Source organism: Hyperoodon ampullatus (assembly GCF_949752795.1).
Source record: "Hyperoodon ampullatus genome assembly, chromosome: 12".
Taxonomy (NCBI): Eukaryota; Metazoa; Chordata; class Mammalia; order Artiodactyla; family Ziphiidae; genus Hyperoodon; species Hyperoodon ampullatus.
Window position 1 is genome coordinate 73970258 of NC_136925.1, and position 24800 is coordinate 73995057.

Sequence of the window (24800 nt, forward strand, 5' to 3'; positions counted from 1 at the left end):
CAGGGCTTCCCTGGTGGCGCAGTGGTTGAAAGTCCACCTGCCGATGCAGGGAACACGGGTTTGTGCCCCGGTCCGGGAAGATCCCACATGCCGCAGAGCGGCTGAGCCCGTGAGCCATGGCCGCTGAGCCTGTGCGTCCGGAGCCTGTGCTCCACAACGGGAGAGGCCACAGCAGTGAGAGGCCCGCGTACCGCAAAAAAAAAAAAAAAAATCTTTCCATTCTTGCCACCGCTGGCATCCAGGCCCTGATACCTCCCACGGGACGGCCACCTCTCAGCAGCCTCCCCTACCCCCTCCTCGGTCCCGGGGCCCTGCTGCTGGGCCAGCTCTCCCAGCATTTCCCACCCTTGCTCTGGAGCCCTCATTGGCTACAGTCTCTGCAGGCTGAGGACAAACTGGCAGCATGAAGGCTGATGGATTTTGTCTTTCACAATATTTTAAAGAGTTGTAAACCAACTTAAAAAAAAGATATTATTTTAATATTAAAACTCTGTATTTTCAGCTTTTCTGAAAACTTGGAAAATCTGGCAGCATAGAGCACATGTTCCTAAAAGGTTACAATAGTTGGAAATGGAGGGGTTTTTTTGTTTGTTTGTTTTGGGGTTTTTTTTTTTGCGGTACGCAGGCCCCTCACTGTTGTGGCCTCTCCCGTTGTGGAGCACAGGCACTGGACGCGCAGGCTCAGCGGCCATGGCTCACGGGCCCAGCCGCTCCGCGGCATGCGGGATCTTCCCAGACCAGGGCATGAACTCGCGTCCCCTGCATCGGCAGGCGGACTCTCAGCCACTGCGCCACCAGGGAAGCCCTGGAGGGTTGTTTTGTTTTGCTTTTTGCTGTCTTTCCCTGGGGCATGCTTTCTCTTGTTTGCCGCACTCTTCACTACTCCTTATTGCACCCCACCTGCCTCAGCTCTCATTCTGGCTTTCATAGTCATTAATATTCATAGCCCAGAGCTCTCTGACCCCCAGGCCAAGGACCTTTCTACACCCTGTGCTTAGAACAACCCTTGTATTTTGCCTTCTGTGTGTACCATTCTGCCTCTTTGGGGGGCTCTCTCTCCCCCTCTAAACCTATCCAAATCCTGCCGTTCCACAAGGCCAGCCTACATGCTCTCTCCTCTGTGAAGCCCTCCCCACCTGACCCAGGAGGAAGCTTTCCCCTCCTTAATGAGAAAGCATTTTTGGTTTGTCTCTGTTTTTTGGTGCCGTTGGATATCATTTGTTTCTATGCTTCGGCTGCCCCTCCAGAGCAGGGCCTCACTGTGTTGATACCGTGCTCGTGTATGATGGATGCTCAGTGACGTACAACCAGATAGATGCACAGACATGGTCAAGGGCCTCATTCTGTGGGTATCGACAAGAAGATGAATATAGGATGCTGTTAGCTGGTGACTTACCCCGCCCACTCCTAAGAGGCTGTTTCGTTTTTGTCACCAGAGGCCCTGTTTGCAGATCGATTTTTAACGTGGGGAAATCCCCCAAACACAGCTAGGTTCTGGCAAACCAGAGTCGGCTGTGGGTGTAGTCAGTCCCTGGTAAGTGATTTTATCTATCACCAGGGTTACTCAGTGATACTGCTTTATACAGAAGGTAGAGCTCCAGAGAACAATTGAATTTGGACTATTGCTACACTCATTAAAAATATTTAATACCAAATATACACAGGATTCTATGCTTGATACTAGATCGGTCTTTTCTGCCTACATGTACCTCCATGGTCTCCATCTCCATGTCCTCAGTGGGGCTTTGGTTTCAGTATCGCCGACCTTCAGAACCCACCCTGCTCCACACTCCTGGTACGTGTGCTGAGCCTGACCTCCTCCTGGCCTCTGAGAAAAGTGGGTGGGGGTAATGAGAAGCTCAGAGGTTGGGAGAAAATGCCGATGTCTAGTGATTTGTTGTAATTACTCAGCCAGTGAATACTTGTTTTGCATCAAGCCTAGCCCAGGGTTTCCCAGCCACATGCCCTTGGGGCCTGGTAGTGACCTTGCGGTGCTAGCTGTTTTCTTTATTCCTGTCAAGCTCCTTTGAGACAGGAGGAGGCTTCGCTTTGTCTGGGCCAGAGGGTGAGTTGGACTCAAGGGCCGTCCCGTCCAGCGGTGTGAAAGGCCCCATGTCTGCACTGTCTGGTGCAGCAGTCACTCGCCACGTGTGGCAACTGAGCCCTGAAATGTGGCTAAGGTGACTGAGGAACTGGATTCTTAACTGTATTTCATCTTAGCAAATTTAAACTGAAATACAGCCCAGACCTCAAGGGTTGGGAAAAATGGGTCAGATGTGGTCAGCGCCTGCGGGAGAGCCCAGTGCAGTCGTGCTGAGAGGACACCTAATTGCAGATGCTGCTGTGTGGGTGCGACTCTACTTTGCTATACAAGTAAAAGCCTGTTTGACCAAATTTGGCAGGGCTTCAAAGCTGAACAATGTTTGCAGGGAAACCCATGGCTGTGCTGTTCTGCTGGGGGCATTGTTCGCTTATTCTTTAATTTCCTTTCAGAACAGCAGACACAGAGCTCCCCTTAGCTGTGATTACTTGAACAGTTTCTACAACCTGCTTCCTCTGCTTGATTTCATTAAACTGTGACATAAATAAATACTTGGTGCCCAGACCACGTCTAAATGCTGAACCCAAATGACGGTTTTGGGGGAGGAGTGGGGGAACTTAGGGGGGGAGGCTGTATAGACTGCTACACAGATTGATACTTGTGGGTTTATCGCTTTTGCTTGGCTTTTCTTGAACAGAGTCAGCTGAAATCAGCTCTGGGTATTTTGACCTCACACGGTGGTTATTAAAGCCACGCCAAGCCGTGGACGTAGGTGAATTAATCTTGAGCCACATTTGCTAGAATACACACACAACGTGTGCCCGGCGCTGCTCCAGAGGCTGGATTGCCGTGGCTTCAGCATTTTTTGGCCTGGGGAGGGTCCACGTGGTCCATGTGTGATTTATCCACACTGCAGCTTCCCAGCTGCCATCTGTGTTCATGGGCTGCCAGTTGTTCTGTAATCCAGTGAGGTTCTTTGTTGGTGTTTCCGTTTCCATTGGTCCTTTCACTGTGGAACGTCTGGCGGACCCTTGAGAGCTGCACCACTATTGGTGGCTCCCCAAATGACTCCCCCCTCCCCCTGCAGTCTTACTTCAGCCACAATTCCAAATATACACAAAATCGGAAGTCGGGCACAGGCAGCGTTGGGGCAAGAGAATGCCAGGGTGGAGGGGACGCGGTCGCCAGGGAGGCTGGTACCCATACAGGGAAGCAGTGTGCATGTCCAGTGCTGAGCAGTGCTCAGCATCCTGACTGAATGGAGTACAGCCTTGGGATCCTCCAGCATCCTCCCCCCATGATGGAGGCCACATCTGTACCCATCTCCCTGCTCTGCCCTGGAGGGGGCTTAAAAATGGCATCTCATTTGAAACAGCAGCTCTGTGCCAGTCTGAGAGACACACTGGCTGGATGGAAGCGTGGGATGGATGGCTTCTGGTGAAGGAGGGGAAAGCCACAGCAGCTCAGCCGGCTCTAAGCGGAGGGCAGTGATGCTGTGTTCACTGCCATATGTAGATTGAGTCTCAGGGCCTGGTACGTACTGTCAGATATTCCCATAGGCAGATACACCTCCACCCCTGTACCGTTTTCCTGACATCCTCGGAAGCCAGATGATTATGGTTTTTGTTTTTTGTTTTTTTTTTGCGGTACGCGGGCCTCTCACTGTTGTGGCCTCTCCCGTTGCGGAGCACAGGCTCCGGACGCGCAGGCTCAGCGGCCATGGCTCACGGGCCCAGCCGCTCCGTGGCATGTGGGATCTTCCCAGACCGGGGCACGAACCCACGTCCCCTGCATTGGCAGGCAGACTCTCAACCACTGCGCCACCAGGGAAACCCTATGTTTTAATTTTACTCCTATTCCTACTCTCCAGTAAGAAGCGTTCTTTCCTAGTTCTAAGGTTATTTGAATTTTCTAAGGAGATAGGCTTTTTTTCCCCCCTTTTTTGTTAGTATTATTATTAAAACTTTTAAAAGAGATTTTAACCTTAATAAGACTAAGATGTTAGACTTGCCCCTCTGCTTTGGGTTCAGTTTTCCTTCTGCTTTATCTGCGCTTTCCAATATGGATTGCATATCTCACCGTAGTAAAGAAACAAAAGTCAGCACCCCTCTTTACAAGGGTTTTAGGAGCTCTGTGTCAGGAACTGGAGGCAGAGACCAATATATGTATTTCTTATCATTATTCACAGTGGTGTATAGTATTCCTCAGTTTCCTCAAAACACTTAGGTCGTCACTTTTGTGCTGGAGCAGGAAAAAGAATGGTTGAGCACTATTAGTAAATGCACTTTACTAGAAAGGAAGTTCTCAGAAGGTCAGCCTTGCCCCTGAAGACCAGGCAACACAGCTGGCACAGAGCGGCTAAGCCCAGGGGTCCACACAGGTGTCCCCCACACAGGTTTCTCCATGGCTTCTGCAGACACTCCTTGGCCATCCCTGTGGCTGGGACGAGTTGGCCTGCAGGTGACTCCTCGTGGGAAGGGGAAATGCAAAATTACAGCCCTCTCCTCAATGCGATCTTCTCTCAGCGTTCTCAGAGATGTGGGGAAGATCAGGTAACAGACAGAATGAGAGGAAGCCAAGATCTGCCGTGGGTTGGAGCTGCAGATTCCAAATCAGTGAGGTCTGTCACCGCATTGCAGCTGGACTTTCCTGCCCCCTGTTATGGACTGGATGTCTTTGGCTGCAGGAATATGAAACTTGACTCACAATAATGGGGCTTTACTAGAATGTCGGTGGGCTTCAGAAGTGGTTTGACGCAGTGACGTCATCCAGAACCCTCTTTCCGTATTTCTCCCCACTCTGCCTACCGTGAGTCAGGCTCTCCCTTCGTGGTTGCACGGTTGTTGCCGGCAGTTTCTAGGTTACAGGCTTCCTCAGCCGGCTCTCCAGCAGGGACGCTTCTCTTGAAAGAGCTTCTGTTCCCAGAACCCCCATTAGTCTCGGTTGAGTCTGTAACTGGGGTTGGGGTGATATGGACCCAAGAGCCCTGCCTCAGAAATGCGCGGCACACTCAGGTTTTCCCAGACCCAGAGCTAGGAAGGGAGATGCGGACCTCCCCCAACCCCCCAAAAAAAGAGCAGGGAAGGGTAGGTGTTGGATAGGAAACTGCAAGTCTCACTACACTTCCTATAATCTGCCAATCCCCCATTACATACTCAGAATGCCGTTTTTTGGCCAGAAAGTAGAAAATCGTCATTTTTGAAGTAGCACTACTTTCTACGCTTTGTGACCCTTACGTCTCCTTTGCTCCCTCCTCCTCCCTCGGTTCCCTTTCCCTCCTCCCCCTTCCCGCCTCTTCTCCCTTTTTTCTACTGTTTCCGCCTTTCTCTCTATCTCCTACTTCCCATTCCTTCTTCTTTTCCTCCCCTTCCTCCTAGTCTCTTCTCTCCTCCCCCTTTAATTGTCAACGCGTCTATATAACTGAACTGAATTGGTTCCATACAATGTAGTATCTCACTAAATAGAATGCTTTCACATTTGCCCCCCAGGAAGAAGAAATGCCAGATGTGGAAATTGACATTGACGATCTTCTTGATGCAGACAGTGAGGAAGAGAGAGCTTTAAAATTACAGGTAAGCAGCATTCAAAATCTAGAACCTTTGATGGATGCTTGAATCCACATGGGTCTCCTGAGCGTGGCTTGCACTGATTCTGCCCCGGGGCGGCACTCGGGCAATGGCCGTTTGTAGAGAGAAAGCAATGGGATGCTGAGTATTCACCCTCACAAACTGCATCTCTGGTGATAAGGCAGGTCTTGACTATAGTCAGTTCTTAAAGCACCTTACAGATACGAGTTTCTCCAGCCTTAACTTCTTGGGAGAAAGATGGTTCTTTCTTTCTTCTCTCCAAAGATCCGTTTGCCAGAGAAGGAAGTGACGTCCCATAGTTATATGAGAAGGAGAGGGACTGAGCTAGACCTGGAGTATCTAAGCTCAGGCTTCTGGTCTTGCAGTTGTGGATTATATCATTCATGAAATTAATTTCTAGATAAGATTGTTTACTGTATAATTCTATTTAATAAAATATCCTTTATTGGAGTATGCTCACCTGATACAATGGATGTTGAGATGCCCCATGTCTCCTTTCTCCAGAGCAATAAAATATTTGTTTCCCTTCCCGCAGGAAGTCAAATGTATCATTTTTAAGTCTGCATTTGGGAGTTTCTAAAACAAATTAACCTTTGACCTGCCATTGCTCTTAATGTTCACTGATAATTACTGTGAATGGCTGTTAGTTATCACTGATGGCAAATGATCAGTAAAGGCAAGTAAAGGGCACATTTGAATGTGTTCAATGTGTTAGTAATTGCTAGTGTCTCTTGAGTGGCGAACAGTCTCAATTTAATGTTTATCTCTTATTGGTAAATTTAGCTGGGAGAAGATAGCATCCTAGTTCTGACAGTTACAATACAAAAAACACAAAAACAAAAAACCAGGCACCAGATCTATAAAAAATGTAATGACATGAAATTTTTTTCTTAAAAGTAAGAACTTGAAAGGGGCTTTGGCTGCCATCAGGTCACCCCCTTTGGTTCCCAGGGGAGGACAACCAAAGCCTGCTGAGGTGCAACAGGCTACTCTGTGGTTAGATCACAGCCAGGCCCTCCCTCTCCACATCCAGTGTGATTGTCACCATCTCTTACAGGCTGTCTCAACTTAAGTGTATCCAGTTCATTATTAACCACATTGGCAGCCAGAAGGACGGGTATGTGTGTGTGCTTCTGTGTGTGTGTGTGTGTGTATTCTGAAGAGTGCAAGGCATTCCTGCAAAGGAAGGGTACAACTTTTTGTATCTTCAGAGGACCAACAAATGCTGAAATAAAGTGTGGTTCTAGGTAGTCAATATGAAAAATTGATTTACCATGTTAAGAATAATACTATAAAGATGAAATGATTTTTGACTTCACTTTTAAAATGATACTGAGTTTTAAAATAAAACCTCTGTGTATTTCATTCTAGGAAGCTCTCGTAGACTGCTACAAACCAACAGAGGTAAACAAATTACTTTTCCTAAATGCCAAGTTTGAATTGGTTTTTATTAAATCAATTTGTCTATTTTTAAAGCTAAACCATAATAAGCGTGGTGATTATGTGTATATTAAGTAGCATTTTTATCCATAAGTGAAAGGCATGTGTTTGTTTGTTTGTTTTTGATTAATTAATTAATTTTTGGCTGCATTGGGTCTTTGTTGCTGCGCGCGGGTTTTCTCCAGTTGCAGTGAGCGGGGGCTACTCTTGGTTGCAGTGCGCGGGCTTCTCATTGTCGTGGCTTCTCTTGTTGCGGAGCACGGGCCCCAGGCGGGCGGGCTTCGATAGTTGTGGCTCGCGGGCTCTAGAGCACAGGCTCAGTAGTTGTGGCGCACAGGCTTAGTTGCTCCGGGGCATGTGGGATCTTCCCAGACCAGGGATCGAACCGTGTCCCCTGCATTGGCAGGCAGATTCTTAACCACTGCGCCACCAGGGAAGCCCTCAGGGGTTTGAATAGTACTAACTTGCTTATTTGTAAACCTCAGCACATCTGGTTCTGGAAGACTTAAAACTAATGGAATTGGGTGTGTTGCCTGCTTTTATATAAAAGCCAGACTTCAAAGGAAATTGTGAGAGGGTTTGGAATCATTTTAGTAGAAGTTTTAGATTTATAACTGGAGAATACATTCTATTAGTGTATAGGTATGTATTTTTTAAAAGCTTAAAACTGATTCTGTCATTCATAATTGAGTGATTGCCTTTATTGGAAGGATAAATTTTATGCTTTGTTTGGATATTTATCAAGTGTGTAAGTATTAACGTAAAAAACAATAGATGTTAGTTTGATTAGACCAAAGCATTTAATGTATATGCTAATGACCAAAAGCTTGAACAGTGTACAAATTAAGAATTTGATCAGTTATGAATATATTGGTAAAAGAGGTACTTTCAGTTTGTTCCTGTGATAAATCAGAGAAATTAGAAGATCCATCAGATGTTTTGTAGTCTGTTTGCAGTATCAAAGCAATGATGGTAGGACTTCTGTTTTTTTGAAGTGGTATAATTACAAAGTGAGAGGAAAGCGTGCTTTTAAGAGTGCGTAACATTTAAATGAGTGTGTGGGGTTTTAGGGTAATTTGGTTTGAGGTCAGTTACTTATTTGAGCTTTATTCTTACAATCTCCAGTTTTCCTTTATATTGATTTCATTCTGTATTCATAGAGATTTTTTCATTTTAATTTTAGCTATTAAAATACATATATTTTGGGCTTCCCTGGTGGCGCAGTGGTTGGGAGTCCGCCTGCTGATGCGGGGGGTGCGGGTTCATGTCCCGGTCTGGGAGGATCCCACGTGCCGCGGCGCGGCTGGGCCCGTGAGCCATGGCCGCTGGGCCTGCGCGTCCGGAGCCTGTGCTCCGCGGCGGGAGAGGCCTCAGCAGTGAGAGGCCCGCGTACCGCAAAAAAAAAAATAATAATAAAATAAAATAAAATCTCTATATATATTTTAATCAATGTAATACACATACATAATTTTGAAAGCCTAAAATACTATTAGGCTTATGAAGAAAAAGTAGGAGTGTCTTTCCCACTCCTTAGTCCCCTTCCCTAGAGGTGTATATTTTATATTTACATACTATATTTATATATTTTTATACATACAACAACATACAACATACAACAACAATTTTGGCTGTTTCTCTGCTATTTACTCTTTTATTCCTAAATATACATTTACTACTTTTTTTTTCACTTCTTGACTTAAGAGGAAATATGATAGATCCCTCACTCCCCACACAATTCATTTCCCTCCATCCCCTCAATAAAGTTATATAACAGTATTAATTTAAATCAGTAGTCAAGGTCCATAATATTATGATTTAAACAGATTTTTTCACTGCTAAGTCAAACAGTGAAATATGACCACTGCTCCTGTCTTGTGTAGTCACTTGTTTTTCCTAGAGTTGATAACTACCTTGTCATTTATTTTTGTCTAATGCCTATTGATATTTTTTGTTAAACTCTCCAGGATCTTTGACAAACTTGTCATATATTTTTTTGTATGCTCCAACATATAATTACTATTCCTCCATGCCAGGCTTTCTTCCTGGAGCCCCTATGCAACAATCGGGAGACGTTATTCTCTGGGTTTACTGAGTAGCTACTGTCCTGAAAGTTCTGTTCAGATGCTTTGTTTCTTAAATCCCAGTCTTCCTCATTTTAGTTGGAGTACATCATCCAGTAGCTTTTTGAGAAAGGATGCATAGAAGGTAAATTTTTCCATCCTTGCATATATGAAAATGTATCTTGATCAATAGTTTGGATGGTGTAGAATAAAATTCATTTTTAAAACTCAGTTTTAAAGGCATTATTCAACTCTTGTATTACTTCTGTTGTTAAGAAGTCTGATGCCTTTTCCATTCTCAGACCTTTGTAGGCGACCTGTTCTTTTCCCTTCGGTTAACTTTTAGGATTATCTCCATATTTTGAAATTTTACAGTGATACGCTCTAGTGTGGGTCCTTGTCTCTTCATATGCTGGGTACTTTGTAAGCTCTTTTATTTATTTTTTAAATTAAGTTTTATTGGAATATAGTTGCTTTACAATGTTGTGTTAATTTCTACTGCACAGCAAAATGAATCAGCTGTACATACACATATATCCCCTCTCTCTTGTCCTTCCTTCCTATTTAGGTCACCACAGTGCATTAAATAGAGTTCCCTGTGCAATACAGTATGTTCTCATAGTTGTCTATTTTATACATAGTATCAATAGTGTAGATGTGTCAATCCCAATTTCCCAATTCCTCCCACCCTTGTAAACTCTTTCAGTCTGAAGATTTATGCCTTTCAGTTCTTCAAAACTTGCCTTTTATTATCTATTACTTTTTCCCTCAGTATTCTATATTTTTGGCTTTCCTGTTATTTAGATGTTTTACCTTCTGGATGGGACCTCTAATTTCTTATCTTTTCCCTTCTGTGTTTCATCTCCTTGATCTTTTGTTCTACTTTCTGAAAGATTTCCCTGACTTTATCTTCTAGCCTTTTTACTGATATTTTTAAATTTCAGCTATCTTATTTTTAATATCTAAGAACCCTTTTTTTAAATCACTGTCTACTATTTCATTGTAGTATTTCTTCTTATATTATGGATGCACTCATTTCTTTTTTTTTTCCCTTTGAGAATATCAGTCAAATGTTTTATTTTCTTTGTTTTTGTTTTCAAGATTATTCTGCCCTCTGCATTTTCTCAGAATCACCTTTTTTTCTGTCTGTTTTTGTCTGTCTTTAGTGATTCTGGGGAGTGTACCCATGTTTGAATGTTAGGACCCAGTACACTGATTGGAATCTGTGTGAGCACAGCTTGTCCATTGAGACCCATTGGTGGGTCTCACCATGGAGCGACCAGGTTGCAAATCAGATTTTTTTCAGTGTGTGTGTGTGTATGGAGCAGGGGGATTCCTCATACTGTCACTATTTGGACATCTTTTTTTTTCTGGAGTTGTTTTTTTTTTTTTTTTTAAGAGTTTGATCCTGTTAACTCCTATCTGAGGGCTGATCATCGGATTTCAGCCTCTTTGGAAGTAAGGATGGGAAGGTGGCAGAAGACCTCACCATTTAATTCTTTGGGGACTAGAACTCCTTTATTTATAGTTAGTTGGGAAATTAATGTAAGAGTTAAAACAGTTAGGTATTTGGAGAGCAGTAGCAAATTGTTGTGAAGGGTTAGACAAGCTTAGTGGGATTGTGGTCAGGAAAAGTGATGGATTATGCTGATGAATTAACACGTGATGAGGGGGTGGGGGATTGCTGCTGAGAGTAGATCCGGACTGGTGGGTATAGACGTGCCACTTACTCACTTTATCATTCCCTTTTTCTTCAGTTCTTCTGGGTGGAGAAGTTCATGTTTTGGTGTTTAGGTGAGAAAGGTTGGATCTGCATGAGTCCTCCTCTCCCTCGAGGTTTTGCAGTGTCTAGGGAGAAAAATATTTACACTCATTCACAACAGTTAGATGAAATGCAAGGTCTTGTCATCCTGTAACAAAAGCGCCCCTCATCCGGTCTCTGTAAGGAGGTTTATGAGATGAAAGGATATGGTATTTGAACGCTCTCAGAGTTCCAAAGGAAGAAAGAAGAAAAAAGCGCTGGAATTTACGAGTGAGCCTCTCGTGTTCCTTGTTTAGCTCATGGTTTCTAGGAATGGAAATGGTGTCAGATGCTGGGGAATTTCAGTCAAGCTCATTGATCTATTAAAGAATCATTTCAGAGAAGTTTGGGTAGTTTTGCCTTTGAGCTTAGGTGCATAAGAAACAGATTTTACTGGCCCCCGGATTGTGATGATAAACATAATAGCTTGTGTTTCCCCAGAGCTCTAGAGTTCAGATTGCGGGAACAAGCATTATCTTATTTAATCCTCACAACCATCACTTGAAGTAGAGAACTTGCGTACCTTGTCTAAGACCTCATAGCAGTGAGCAGAGAGGCCAGGACTCATCCCCGAGTTTCTGACACCTGATCTTGTGCTCTTTCTTTCCATCCTGCCAGTCTTCCTAAGCTGCTTGACTCGGCAAGACCTTTAGGACATTAAAGGGCTTTGTCTTATCTCAGCTAAATGCCTAACAAATTAATGATGTTCTTTTTCAAGTCGTCTTCTCTGGAGGTGCTATTTTTTTGATCAAAAGCATTTTACATACAGTTATTATGCCACTTTGAAGTTAGAAATGTAAGGAAGCCATCTTTGCTGAATCAGACACATCTATTTATAGTCTCATTGCAGAGGCTGGGGTGGGGAGTGAGGGGTGGAAAGAAGGCTGGGCTTTGAATCAAGAGTCTTACACCGGCACCAGCACCAAACGTGTGTGACTTTAAGCAGTTTTCTCAACCTCTCCGAGCCTCCATTTCCTCCTTTATAAAAATGGAGGTAATCCTAACCACCTCCCTGGGTTTTAGTAAGGGCTGTTTGCAATGATAATTCTCTTAGTGATAACAACAAAAACAATGATAATAACAGCTCAGTCATTACTGAGCACATGCCAGGCACTGATCTAATCACATGTATTAATTCATTTCACCTTCGCAACAGAGCTGTGAGGTTGGCACTATGATCATCAGCTAGACAATGTGAGACACAGAAGGCTGCATAATTTGCCTCAGGTGACACAGTAAATAAGTGGAGAAGTCAGGGTACATAGGAAAGCAAATAACATGGAGCTTGACACATGCTAGTTGAATCTGGTTCCATATAAGGCAGTGCTACTCCATTACATATTAAATACGCAAAATGCCCAAATTCACTGATAATGATATCCAGTTTGAAGAGCAGACTTTAAAGAAGCTGCTGATTTCACAGAAGTGATATTGTTTTGCAATGTCACTTTCTGTCACAGACTTTGGCTCCATGGTTTCATCCTGTGTGGGTCCCTGGCTAATAAGAAAGGGACTCACGTGTCCCCATTTTGATTCATATTCCAAACTGTGGACCCTTGACATTTAAACCTTTCCTGACTTAGACCCTTTAGAAAACACAGCACTATAATTGTGGTCACCACACTAACAGATTAGTGGTTAACTAGTAAGAATGGTGTTTTCATTTTTTCCCCTTGAGCAAATGCCATTTCTGATGTAGTTGATATTAAAATAGAGCTGATTTAAAGGTAGAAGAAGGATGTTTCTAGATAAAGCATGAAGAAAAGGAGTAATTTTGTTTTGGTTATTACTTAGGTTTGAAGGATCCTCGTGGACCTTGTAGAAATCAGGGAGAAGGATGTCGAGGCCAGCTAGCCAGGCTAGAGAGGAGCTTCTTTTCTTATTTCTCACTCTTACTTTGCATGGTTTTCAAATCTCAGGATCACAGAGGAGCGCTTCCATTGTACTGGGATGGTGGACAGAAAAATGCACTTAGTATGGGCTTGAGGGCACCTCTCTTACCACCTGTTAAGGGAATTGCCAGTTCTCTCTGTGGACTTCTAGAAACCTCTTTTTATAGTTAAAGGTGGCTGTGCCATGGCTCTCTGATAAACATCAGAGTTTTCTTTCTGATTTATTTCCTTTCTGTTATATGGAGGTCGAGGTACTACCTATCATCTTAGCGATCAAAGCCTGTAAACTGATATGCATCAGAGGTTCACTCAGGATGACTCAGCCTGTGGGTAGGTGGTGAAAGGCACCTTTGCATCCCAGTAGTCAGCTGGGTCATGGAAATGTCATGCCATGTGACGGTACAGAAGAAGGATGGCTAATTATTGTTTGTGCATAGGAATTGACCAGAGCTTTCAAAAAGGCTGGCCTGCTCTGTTGTTCGTCCTGTGTTGGTGGTAGGAAGGCAGGTTCTCCTTCTTTGCTTTGGTGTCACAGTGACTGCATCTCACTTTTCTGACAGGCTTTGGTGGTGGCCACTGTCAGCTCATCCTACTCACATCAGTCCTCTATCCATTTAACATCTTAACCTGTCGTTTAAAATATTGTTCAGTTTATGTGTACCTGGAAGTACTCCCAGCCCCTGATCACTGAGTTGACTGCAGCAGAGAGAAAATATAAACTGGGAGAGGCTGGGTCAGTGACTGGAGGAGGCATGGCTTGGCATTTTGCTATGTTCTCTTTATTCATTTGCTCAACAAATGTTTATTGAAATCTGTGTGCCCGTAAGTAATCTAGGGACTTAGGGTAGTGAGTATGTGATTGTTAGAAACAATCTCTTAGAAGGACACAGCCAACTATGGTGAGAATGTCAATGCTCAAAGAATACTAAAATAGGAATAAAAGGACAGAAATGCCAGGGTGTCAGCTTATCCCATGGTTCTCTAAGTTAGGAACCAGTTGCTTAATGGAGAGTGATTTTAGGGGATCTGTACTTTGCTAGAAAAAGCAGAAGAGGCGGGCTACATGCAGGGAAATCTTTTCATCTGGCCTCTCATGGGGTTTCCTCAAAAACGACTGCAGTTTTGGGCTGGGATGAGCAACAGAACTTAAATGAGTTGAAATCTACCCTTTGAAAGCTGTCACCTTCAGAACGATGTTTCTGAGAATTGGGAAATTGCAAAGAAAGACCCAACTCAATGAGAATGATATTCTAATGGGTGGAGCCATTGGTGATGAGAGCCTAATTATGTCTTAATGTAATTAGACAGGTAAATAATAAAGAGTTGGGATTTATTAGCCAGAAACATGGGAAGCTTTACCTATGGCCCAAAGGATTTTAGTCCCAGTATGTCAGTTGCTCACACACGTTCATTAGGCCTCCTCTGACCAGGGAAGAAGAGCCAGGATGTGCTGGAGCTGCCATTTGGACACATTTTGAGTCGACATCCTGTGCTCTGTCTACTTCTCACTGCCTTTCTCTTAATTCTTACTAGGTGAGCACAAGCTCTACTTTGGACTTTGGAGTATTTATAAATCTGATTATGATTGTCTTTATTGAGGAAAAATCAACCTGAAATATTAGGAAAGCTTGCCAAAGACATGTAATCATGGAGCAAAACTCCGCATTTATTTCCTGGTCTTATTCAGCACTCTGCAGTGTTAGGGAATGGTCCACAAGACCATCCTCACTTCTGACACCAATTGCATGCAAGCTCCAAGGTCCCCAAGACCATACTCATGTTTGACTATTTGCTAGAAGGACCCACAGAACTCACTTAAAGTTGTCATACTCACAGTTAAGTTTTATTACAGTGAAAGGCTACAGATTAAAATCAGCCAAGGGGAGAGATATGTGGGACAGAATCCAGGAAATTCAAATGCAGAGCCTCAGGCTGTTCTCTCCCAGTGGTGTCATGGACAGTGTTGATTCCCTCAGCTGTGATGTGTGTTTTATGCACAGAGTAGCCAATGAGGGAAGCTCACCTGGGCCTGGGGGTCCAGTGTTTTTACTGGGACCTGGTCACGTAGACATGGTTGACGGTGCATGTAGCTAACCTCAGTCTCCAGACCCTGGGGATATAGAGCTGATACCACATGACCTGAAGTGTCCCCACCACCGAAATCACACTGTTAGACTCTCTTGCATGGCCCAAGGTCCCCGGGTAAACAAAGGCAATTTTATCAGGGAGGCATTCCAAGGATTTAGAGCTTGCCACCTGGGATTCTAGGGCAAAGACCAGACCTCCTTTAGGGCAAGGTTAAATTCTTTACTACACTCTTAGAAGCAGGATGACCATGAGAATAATGATAATGATGATGACAACAGTAATTGCAATAAAACATTAGGAAAGAAGAGATGCCATTATAGGAAGAACCACATGCATCTTGCCTTTTTGGAGGCTTCCCCCCTCTGACCTCTCCCCCCCAAGAAATTAATGATTGTTATTTTATAAAAGACTTGGTGGAGGAGGTACAGACTTTGAAGGGCAGTGGACCTTTAAATGGTTGGCATTTTCCAGTGATTGATTGTGATTTTATGGCCTTTTCTTTTTCCATTAAATTCAGAATGAATGATCATGTTTTAAAAGCTGATCAACCCTATATTAAAAACAGCTTTACATTCTTTTGTGTTTAGACTTAAATGGACAGAAGAAAAAATATGTGTTAAAGACAATTTGACACATGACTTTTGGCTTTCTATATCTTTAGCAAAGGGAGTCACAATCAAAGAAGCAAGTCTCAAACAGTTTAGACATGGGTTTCTTTCATTTAGACAAGATTCAAGTATTTGTAGTAAATAATATTGTTCTTCATTGATAATGGGACCCATGATGAAAGTAGTTTCTTTAGTGATTATAAAGTGGGAGATTATAATTTTGCTGAATTTACTCCATTGATTATTTACTGTGGTTGGATTACTTATGTGGACCTTATGTTGAGGGAATTGCAAGTGTACGGATTGTGAGAAACCCATTAGTAAGTGAAGGAAGAATTAAATGCCAGTAAGGTTGAATCTGGTGAGGGCAAATGAACTGTTCTGCTGCATATAAACCAAGGTTAGAATTTGGATACAAAATAAATTAATCTAAAAGCAGTGGTCTGAATCTCTAAAATAGATTAATGGGACTGCTCTCACCACCAGAACAAATTAATCTTTAATAGTGGATAGTCAAGAAAATAAATAGAAAAGTGTCAGTGGTTTTAAGTTGAAGGCGGGGGAACCAGGATACAGGTAAGACCTTCAGGAATTCATGTTGGCAGAAGTCATTATAAGCACAGCAGGCACAAACCCTCACCCAAAGCAGATTCATAAACCTCTTTTCAGATAATGAAAAACAGGATGAGTTCTGGTGTGCCCTGTCAGCAAACGAACCTCTCTAAAGATAAACCCTCTCCCTTCCCCCCCAAAAAGCAGGGGAAGTGAAGTATTTCAGTGATGAGGGCACTTGTGGTGCTGAATAATGCCAGTGGCTGCGGGGAGCAAATCCCAGCATCACACAGGGATGGGGTCGCCCCCGAAGCTGTGTTCATCAGGGCTGGTTCACTGCGTGCCCCTTTTGTCCTCCTGTGTGACCCCGATATTCAAGCCAATGAAAGTTTACAGTGTGATTTTTTAATGCTTGGCCAGTTCTTCGGGTGAGAACATTTTGCCATTTGGAACAGTTTTCACGTGTTGCCATCACGTTTGAAAAGAGGTACGTACTAACTACCCTTCCATTGTTCTCACGTATCTAATCTTTGTTGGATCTAGAAATTCTTCTCCTAGAGCCTGGTGACTCTAGTTCACAATACTGTATTGTATGTTTGAAAGCTGGTAAGAGAGTAGATCTTAAAAGTGTTCATCGTGGGCTTCCCTGGTGGCGCAGTGGTTGAGAGTCCTCCTGTTGATGCAGGGGACGTGGGTTCGTGCCCCGGTCCGGGAAGATCCCACATGCCGCGGAGCGCCTGGGCCCGTGAGCCATGGCCACTGGGCCTGCGCGTCCGGAGCCTGTGCTCCGCAACGGGAGAGGCCACAACAGTGAGAGGCCCGCGTAACGCAAAAAAAAAAAAAAAAAAAAAAAAGTGTTCATCGTAAGAAAAAAATTGTAACTCTTTGTGGTGATAGATGTTAAACTAGAGTTAGCGTCATGATTATTTCGCAGTATATACATATGTTGAATCATCACGTCGTAGTCCTGAAAATAGTATAATGCTATATGTCAACTACATCTCAATTTAAAAAAAAAGAAATTCTCCTTTCTCCACCCGATCACTGCTTACCTGATTCCCACGTCATCTGTTGAATGTCAAGCTTTTGGGAAGAAGCGTCGGGTAGCTATGTAGAACGTGCGCGAAGTGACTTAATTTGCTGTCGTTTGACAGTGAGGCTCAGGGCCAGCTGTGAATGTGCATTTTTAGGAAATGACTAATGCATTGATTGGGGTGACAAAGAGGAGGCAGCACACGGGGAAGTTGCTGACCCCCCTGCATCCCAGCCTTCGGAACCCTCCCCTGCTGTTTCTCTTCACCCAGTCGGTACTCCGTGTAAGGGGTGGGTGGTATTTTTCTGGCAGGTAGGTAGAGCATCCAGCGTTCTGCTAGGTGCTGTTATTCGGAGCTTGCATGATCTACACAATCACTGTGGTTGGTGGCACCATTCACCGAGCTGCGGTTTTAAGCATTTCTTTGGAAAGTCCTTTTGTCAGGAAATACTTCGAATCAAAGGGCTACTGCGTAATATCCATTTATCTTGTTTATCTTTTCCAATGACTTGAAATGCTTGAAAGAACATGAGTGCACTTTAATCATGCACAGAGCAGCGACTTGCAGTGATACCCTGGTTTCTCCTTTTCCCCCTTTCCGTTGGACCCACCTTCCTTAAAGCAGAGCAGTGGCATCACTGAGTGTAACAGATGAATCACTTCACTGTGAGCGGCTAGCGAAGGTCCCAGACGCCTGCCTATGGTGTTAATTACAAAATGCTCATCCATCTGCCGCCGCTGGCGCAGACCCCAGCAGGCAGGAGGGGGTGGCAGCTGAAAGCCACGGGACCCAGGAGGGATCCGGGACAAGAGCTCAGACAGAGTGTGGCCACTGCGAGGCCATGCCCTATGCCAGCGCCACACGGCCAAAACCCCAGAGCGAGGAGGGACCTTGTGTGCTCATGATGCTTCCAGCTCCCTTCAGAAGTGTACTTTGGCTTCTCTCTCTCTTAGGAGTCTCTCCGTAAATCAGGTGGCTGCATGTCATATAAAGTCAGGTTTCCAGGGTCACTGGAAATGTTCCTTTTCTTTCTGTTGCTTCTTTGATCTCTTCTGTAGGTGTGTGCGCGCGCACATGCCTCCCTGACCCCTCCACCCCCAGCATCCTAGGCTCCACTCTTCTCCAAGTGCTTCTCCTTTTCCCTAACTCCCCCAGGTGGCCTAATGTTCCAGGGCTGAAAGGAGAACCTCTAGAACCTTCCTCCATGGTAGCTGGAGCCAGTTGATACTTTGTACAATTCCACCCTCCCCCATTGATATACAAAGATTCTCGGGTTGCCTCTCTCTGCTACTTCACTTTAATGCCTCAGCTGTATGAATTAATTGCTTCATACACACATTTCTTTACTTTGCAAACCTTTGCTGAGCACCTCCTGTGTATTAAGCTCCACGCTAGGAAAACAAAGAGGAGTTGGATCCTTGCAACCAAGTAGGAGTGACAAGTGTGCACGTGAATTATCTTGCATACTTTTTAACTATATAAATGATACTTTGCAAGTTTTCTCCTTCAGCCTGCTTATTGTGCCCAGCATGAGATTTGTGAGATTTGTCCATGTTGATACAGGAGGCTCTAGTTTATTCATTTTTATTGCATTCCTCTGCAGTAACATTTTAAAAAGTGTGTATAGTCATCTTTATTATAATTCATGAATACATTAGAAACCGACATGGATCTCTTTAGTAAGACGTCTAGATTCTCATGGGCATCTGCTTTCCACTCGTTAGAAAGTCCTCTGTTTGTTTGAGAATGGTAAAAAAGGCCAATATCTTAGTGTCATTGTGACAAGTCTTCACCTCATAGGAAACCTGAAAGGGTCGCCGGGCCTCCCAGGTCCTGAGACTATACTGTCTTAGCAGACCTGCCCACACTCAAGTGTCTTCTGGAATTCCTTATAAATTTCAGTGGGCGGGCTTCCCTGGTGGCGCAGTGGTTGAGAGTCCGCCTGCCGATGCAGGGGACACGGGTTCGTGCCCCGGTCCGGGAAGATCCCACGTGCCGCGGAGCGGCTGGGCCCGTGAGCCATGGCCGCTGAGTCTGCGCATCCGGAGCCTGTGCTCCGCAGCGGGAGAGGCCGCAACAGTGAGAGGCCCGCGTACCGCAAAAAAAAAAAAAAAAAAAAAAAAAAAATTTCAGTGAGCACCTGGGCAACAGAACATTCTATTACTCTGCTGGCTTTTAAGGTGCAGTTCCAAGGTTAAATAATTGTACCCAAACTTAACATTTTGAAACTGTCCAGGCTTATCTTCCAAAAATAGTGTATTATTCACTTTACCAACTCTCCTTGCCAAGTAAAGGACCCCAAAGCATTAAGTGTTAACTGCAAAGAAGTTAGGCGAGGCTTCTCTTCTCTCCCCAAATCAAGTTTTTTGGAATCCCAGGAGAATGCAAGTACCGCAAATGCAGGGCAACAGTCTTTCCTGAAAAAAGCAATAACATTCTTATGTATTAATATACTATAATACACTTATCCTCTCTTCTGCTGATACTCACTTAGGCTGTCTTTATTCACAGACAACATGATTGTCTATGTAGAAAATCCAATAGAGTGTACAAAAAAGTTACTAGAACTAATAAGTGAGTTCAGCTAGCTTGCAAGATACAAGATAAATATTTAAAAATCTATTGTATTTCTATATACTAGCAGCAAACAATGTAAAATTGAAATAAATGGATACCAGTCACAATAACATAAATATTAAATATTGAATACTTAGGAATAAATCTGACAGGAGATGTGTAATATTTGTACACTGAAAACCACAAAATGTTGCTTAAACCAGACTTAGATGGGTGTAGAGATATACCATTTTCATGGGTGAGAAGATTCATTATTGTTAAGATGTCAGTTCTCTCCAAATTGATCTATAGATTTAATGCAGTCTCAGTGAGAACCCTGCAGGTTTTTATTGGTAGGCATTTACAAGCTAAATAATTCTAAAATTATTAAGGAAATTTAAAAGACCTAGAATAGTTTTGAAAAAGATTAATAAATTTGGCTGATGAACATTACCTGATTTTAGGACTTCTTGTAAAAATCTATACTTATCAAGACTGTGGTATTGGTGTAAGGACAGACACATAAATAGATCAATGACCCAGCCATTCCACTCCTAGGTATTTACCCAAAATAAATGGAAGCATATCTCATACAAAGACTTGTACATGATGTTTTAGCAACTTTATCTGTAATAGCCCCAAACTGGGAGTAACTCAAATTTCCATCAACAGGTGAATGGGTAAACAAATTGTGATACTTCTCTAAAGTGGCATGCCACTTGGCAGTAAAAAAGAAATGAACTATTAATACATGCAACAGTATCACTGATCCTCAAAACAATTTTGCTGAGCTAAAGAAGCCAGACTAAAAAGTATATAGTGTTACAATTCAGTTTATAGAAAACTCAAGAAAAATGCAAACTCATCTACAGTGACAGAAAACAGATCAGTGTTTTCCTGGGGTAGAAGGAATAGGGGGAGGAGGGAAGGATTGCCAAGGGAAATGAAGAAACTGCTGGAGGTATTGGATAGGTCCATTATGTTCACTGTACAGATGGTATGCTCATAGTAATTTTTTTTTTTTTTTGCTGTACGTGGGCCTCTCACTGTTGCAGCCTCTCCCGTTGCGGAGCACAGGCTCCGGACGCGCAGGCTCAGCGGCCATGGCTCACGGGCCCAGCCGCTCCATGGCATGTGGGAACTTCCCGGACTGGGGCACGAACCCGTGTCCCCTGCATCGGCAGGCGGACTCCCAACCACTGCGCCACCAGGGAAGCCTCACTCATAGTAATTTTGTACTTTAAATATGTCTCTAATTTATGGCATAACAATTATATTTTAATAAAGCTGTTTACAGAAAAGTCCCTGGAATCCTTTTAGTGTTGAGAGCTTCTATCCCAACCATTCTACTGAAACTTCTCTCCTCCAGGACACAGTGGCCCCTTTCTTGCCTAATCCAATAGCTCTGTCTTTGACTGATTCAACCTCTCATCAGCAGTTCCTTCTGTTGGCTTTAACCGCACACTTTCTTCACAATATTGTAAATCAACTATACTTCAATTTAAAAAAATTTTTAAACATTTTAAAAATAAAGTAAAACAGCACAGTTTCTTGAGTTCTCCCCTATGTCATTGGTTCTTCTTTTTAAGGTGTCCTTTGCTGGCTCCAACTCTTTTGCCAGATCTCACTTGTTAGAGGGCCTCTGGCCTTGGTTTTGGCCTTTTCTTCCTCTCTATGTACACTTCCCTCTAAAGTTTTCTCAGCTGGGTTTTTTTTTTTTTTTTTGCGGTACACGGGCCTCTCACTGTTGTGGCCTCTCCCGTTGCGGAGCACAGGCTCCGGACGCGCACGCTCAGCGGCCATGGCTCACGGGCCCAGCCGCTCCGCGGCATGTGGGACCCTCCCGGATCGGGGCACGAACCCGTGTCCCCTGCATCGGCAGGCGGACTCTCAACCACTGCGCCACCAGGGAAGCCCTCTCAGCTGGTTTTGTGATCCCAAGTATTGTCATCTTGTGCTGTTCGATAGAATTTTCCGAGATGATGGAAAAATCCTATATCTGCATTGTCCAATGTGGTAGCCACTAGATGTATATGGTTATTCAGTACTTGAAATGTGGCTACTGTGACCAAGGAAGTGAATTTTAATTTTTATTTATTTTAATTAGTTTAAATTGAAATAGCCACATGTGGTTAGGGGCTGCTGTATTGAATAGCCTGGGTCTAGATCGTTGTGTTTACAAACTGTGGGTGGTAACCATTAAGTGGTCTTGACCTGTATTTTTTTCAAAATATGAAATAGGATAGAAAATATCTTACATGTAGTAAGAGTTATGTTTTTACATAAAACTTGTTTCCTTCTTGCATCTCTGTGTACTAGGTTGCTGTAACCATGGATAGATCACATAGAGATTTTTAGGGTTTTTTGTTTGTTTTTGTTTTTAGGTGAAAGCCACTGATCTAGATGCTGGTGATGCCCCTATTTATGTCTTCAGCCATGAGCTGAGACCTGAAGTTACATTTATCTGACTTCTTGACATTTACCCTCAGGTACCTACTAGGCAACTCAAGTCTGTAAACTTGTTGTTTTTTTCCTCCAGTTATCCCCCATCTCAGTAATCATCACCACCCTTCCGCCAGTGTTCTGCTAAGGATCAGTGACCTTAATTTCCTTTGTTCCTGTTCCTGTTCCCTGCACCTACTCCCACTTTCAGTCCAGCAGCAAGGTCTAGGCTCTGCCTCTGAAATGGATCTCAGATCTACCCATTTATTTCCATTTTGGCTTCCATGGACTTACTCTAAGCCACTGGCATCCCTTGCCTGGACCATTGCAACAGCTCCAAACTGATCTCTCTTTCACTCTTGTCTTCATAAAACTCATTCTCCACATAGCAGCCAAAGGGATCTTTTAAAACCCTAAACCAGACGATGTTGCTTCTCTACTTAAAGCCTCTAGTGGTCTTCCATTACACCGAGGATACTCCCTCGTGGCCTTACTGTGGCCTACAAGGCCCTGGTGAGCTAACCCTCGCACCTCCAGCGTGGCGCCCATCATGCTCACCTGGTCTTTCTGCACCAGGAACACCCACTTCCTTGCCTGCTTCTCTGCAATGACTGCACACGTGCCATGACCCAGACCCCAGATCTTCTTCAAGCTGGCTCTCTTTATTAATTCAAGTTTCAACTCAGAAGTCATTTCTTCAGAGGGGCAGTCCTTCTTTGACTAAATTAGTGTCCCCAACCCAAGTCCAAGTGATCTGTTTTGGAAGTGAATGAGATATGTTGTTACTTATATAAAGTATTTTTGAGTAATATAAGCCAAGACCCATCAGTCAGTATTTTTGATTAGAGATCCTTGAATCTTCTTTGAGAATCATCTGTGATCAACAGAATCCTTCTGTGCAAGTGGTGTTATCAAGTTTCTCTCTGAAGAATCAATATTGGTCTTGCTATTTTTTAACTTAGCTGAGCATCTCATTATGCAAATTTATTGAGTGGTTTAAAATATGTACAATACAGTTATATTAAGTTATAGACATATAAATTGCATTAATATAAAACTTAAAATTAGAGTTTTTCATTAATGTCAATATATCATAAATATAAGCTGCGTTATTTAAACTTTTTAATCACTGAGATTTATGTACAGCATGACCAATTTTTGGAGAGAATTTGAATTTGATTTAGATTACCAAATCGCTTTTCTCTTGAAGAAGAAAGGTCTGTAGTTTAGGGTACATTATTCCTTATGTGATTTTAGTCTTTATTTTTATAATGGTCTTTATGAAAAATATGTTATTAAAATAGTGCAGAAATATGACCAGAGTTAAGATAAATGATAAGGTTTGTGATTTTGACCTTTGCTTCAAAAAAAAAAAAAAAAAAAAAAGGAAAGGAAAACTACACTCCAGTGCTGAAATTTTCACAGCAGTCATTTGAGTAACAGATTGCAAAAACAATGAAATTAAAACTGTATGCTCAGTATCCTATGTATTGTTTAAACCACATGGTAAAGGGGGCAACAGGAAATGCATTTAACTTTACAAAATGAACATTGAATATTAGTGGGGAAAATATAAGTGGGAAAATTTGACATTTTTTCATCCTAGAAAGTTCTTAAATTAGATAAAAGTAGTGTTCAGAAAACTAAAATAGGGTGTCATTTTACCTCCCGTGTATCCCATTGTGTCCAAGTTCAGAAACAGTGGTGATTAAAATGTTTATGTCCTTTGACCTACTACTGGTTAGCTCTCCAAAGGGAATAATCCAAATTGCAGAGAGAGATTTATACACAAAGATGTTAACTGTGGCATTATTTATAATTGTGAAAAGCCAGGAACCAACCAAATATCCAGTGATGGAGGAATTAAGCAGACTGTAGAACGTCCATATAATAAAGGACCGTATAACCATTAAAATTAATTTTTAAAAAGACTAATGTTGTGGGGAAAAGCCTTGACATAATGCTAAGTGAAAGAAAGATATACTTATACAGTATGATCTTAATTAGGTAAAAATAATTTCCATAGAAGAAAATATGTTAGTAGTGGTTCATTCTGCAGAGTAATTGTTGCTGGTTTGTATTTTCTAGGTTTTCTAGAAAAAGCACATGTTATTTTTATAATAGCAAAAAGATTTTTAAAAAAAGAGATCGTGGTGGTTAATAAAAATACTAACTATTTAAGCATACTGTGTTTTAAAGCTGGAGAGAAGCACAGGGATCATTTAGTCTGGGTGCTATGACTAGGGGCTGTAATTGGTAGGCAAGATTGTCTGAGAGCTGTTTTTCAGAGGCCGAGAAGGAGAGGAAGTCTCCTTAGTGTTTTTGCTCTGGGATGCCCCTACTGTGCACAGTTCCGTCGTGCACTGGCTGTCCTTTGCTGATCAGAAAGTCTGACTGGCTGTCAGCTTTGCTTCAACAAATATAAAAAAGGAGGACAAAGTAATTGTTATCTAATAAATGTGACATTTGGTAGGCAAAAACTTTAATACATGAGGCAACAATGAAAGATTGCTGAGGGTTTAAAGTGGGAAGCATTCTAGGTTGTCCTTTATTTAATCTTTGGGTTTTCATCCATGAATAGTCACAACATCATTTTAGTGGGTCTCCCCCAGCATTACCTTTTAAATGAAATTAGAACAGAATAGGAACAATAGGGTGCATGGCATATAGTAAGTATTCATTCTTTAAATTCTTACTTC

General features: G+C 42.9%; 1 protein-coding gene across 1 annotated transcript in view; it reads left to right on the forward strand.

The window, feature by feature from the left end:
• The window catches only part of PPP1R14C (protein phosphatase 1 regulatory inhibitor subunit 14C), a gene marked incomplete at its 5' end in the record, with an annotated part of 88913 nt that overhangs the window by 63268 nt on the left and 845 nt on the right, over positions 1-24800 (forward strand). Inside the window, 2 exons of the mRNA XM_079716651.1 lie at positions 5530-5613; positions 7000-7032. Coding sequence (XP_079572777.1) covers positions 5530-5613; positions 7000-7032 — 117 coding nt within the window. The remainder of the gene's footprint in view (positions 1-5529; positions 5614-6999; positions 7033-24800) is intronic.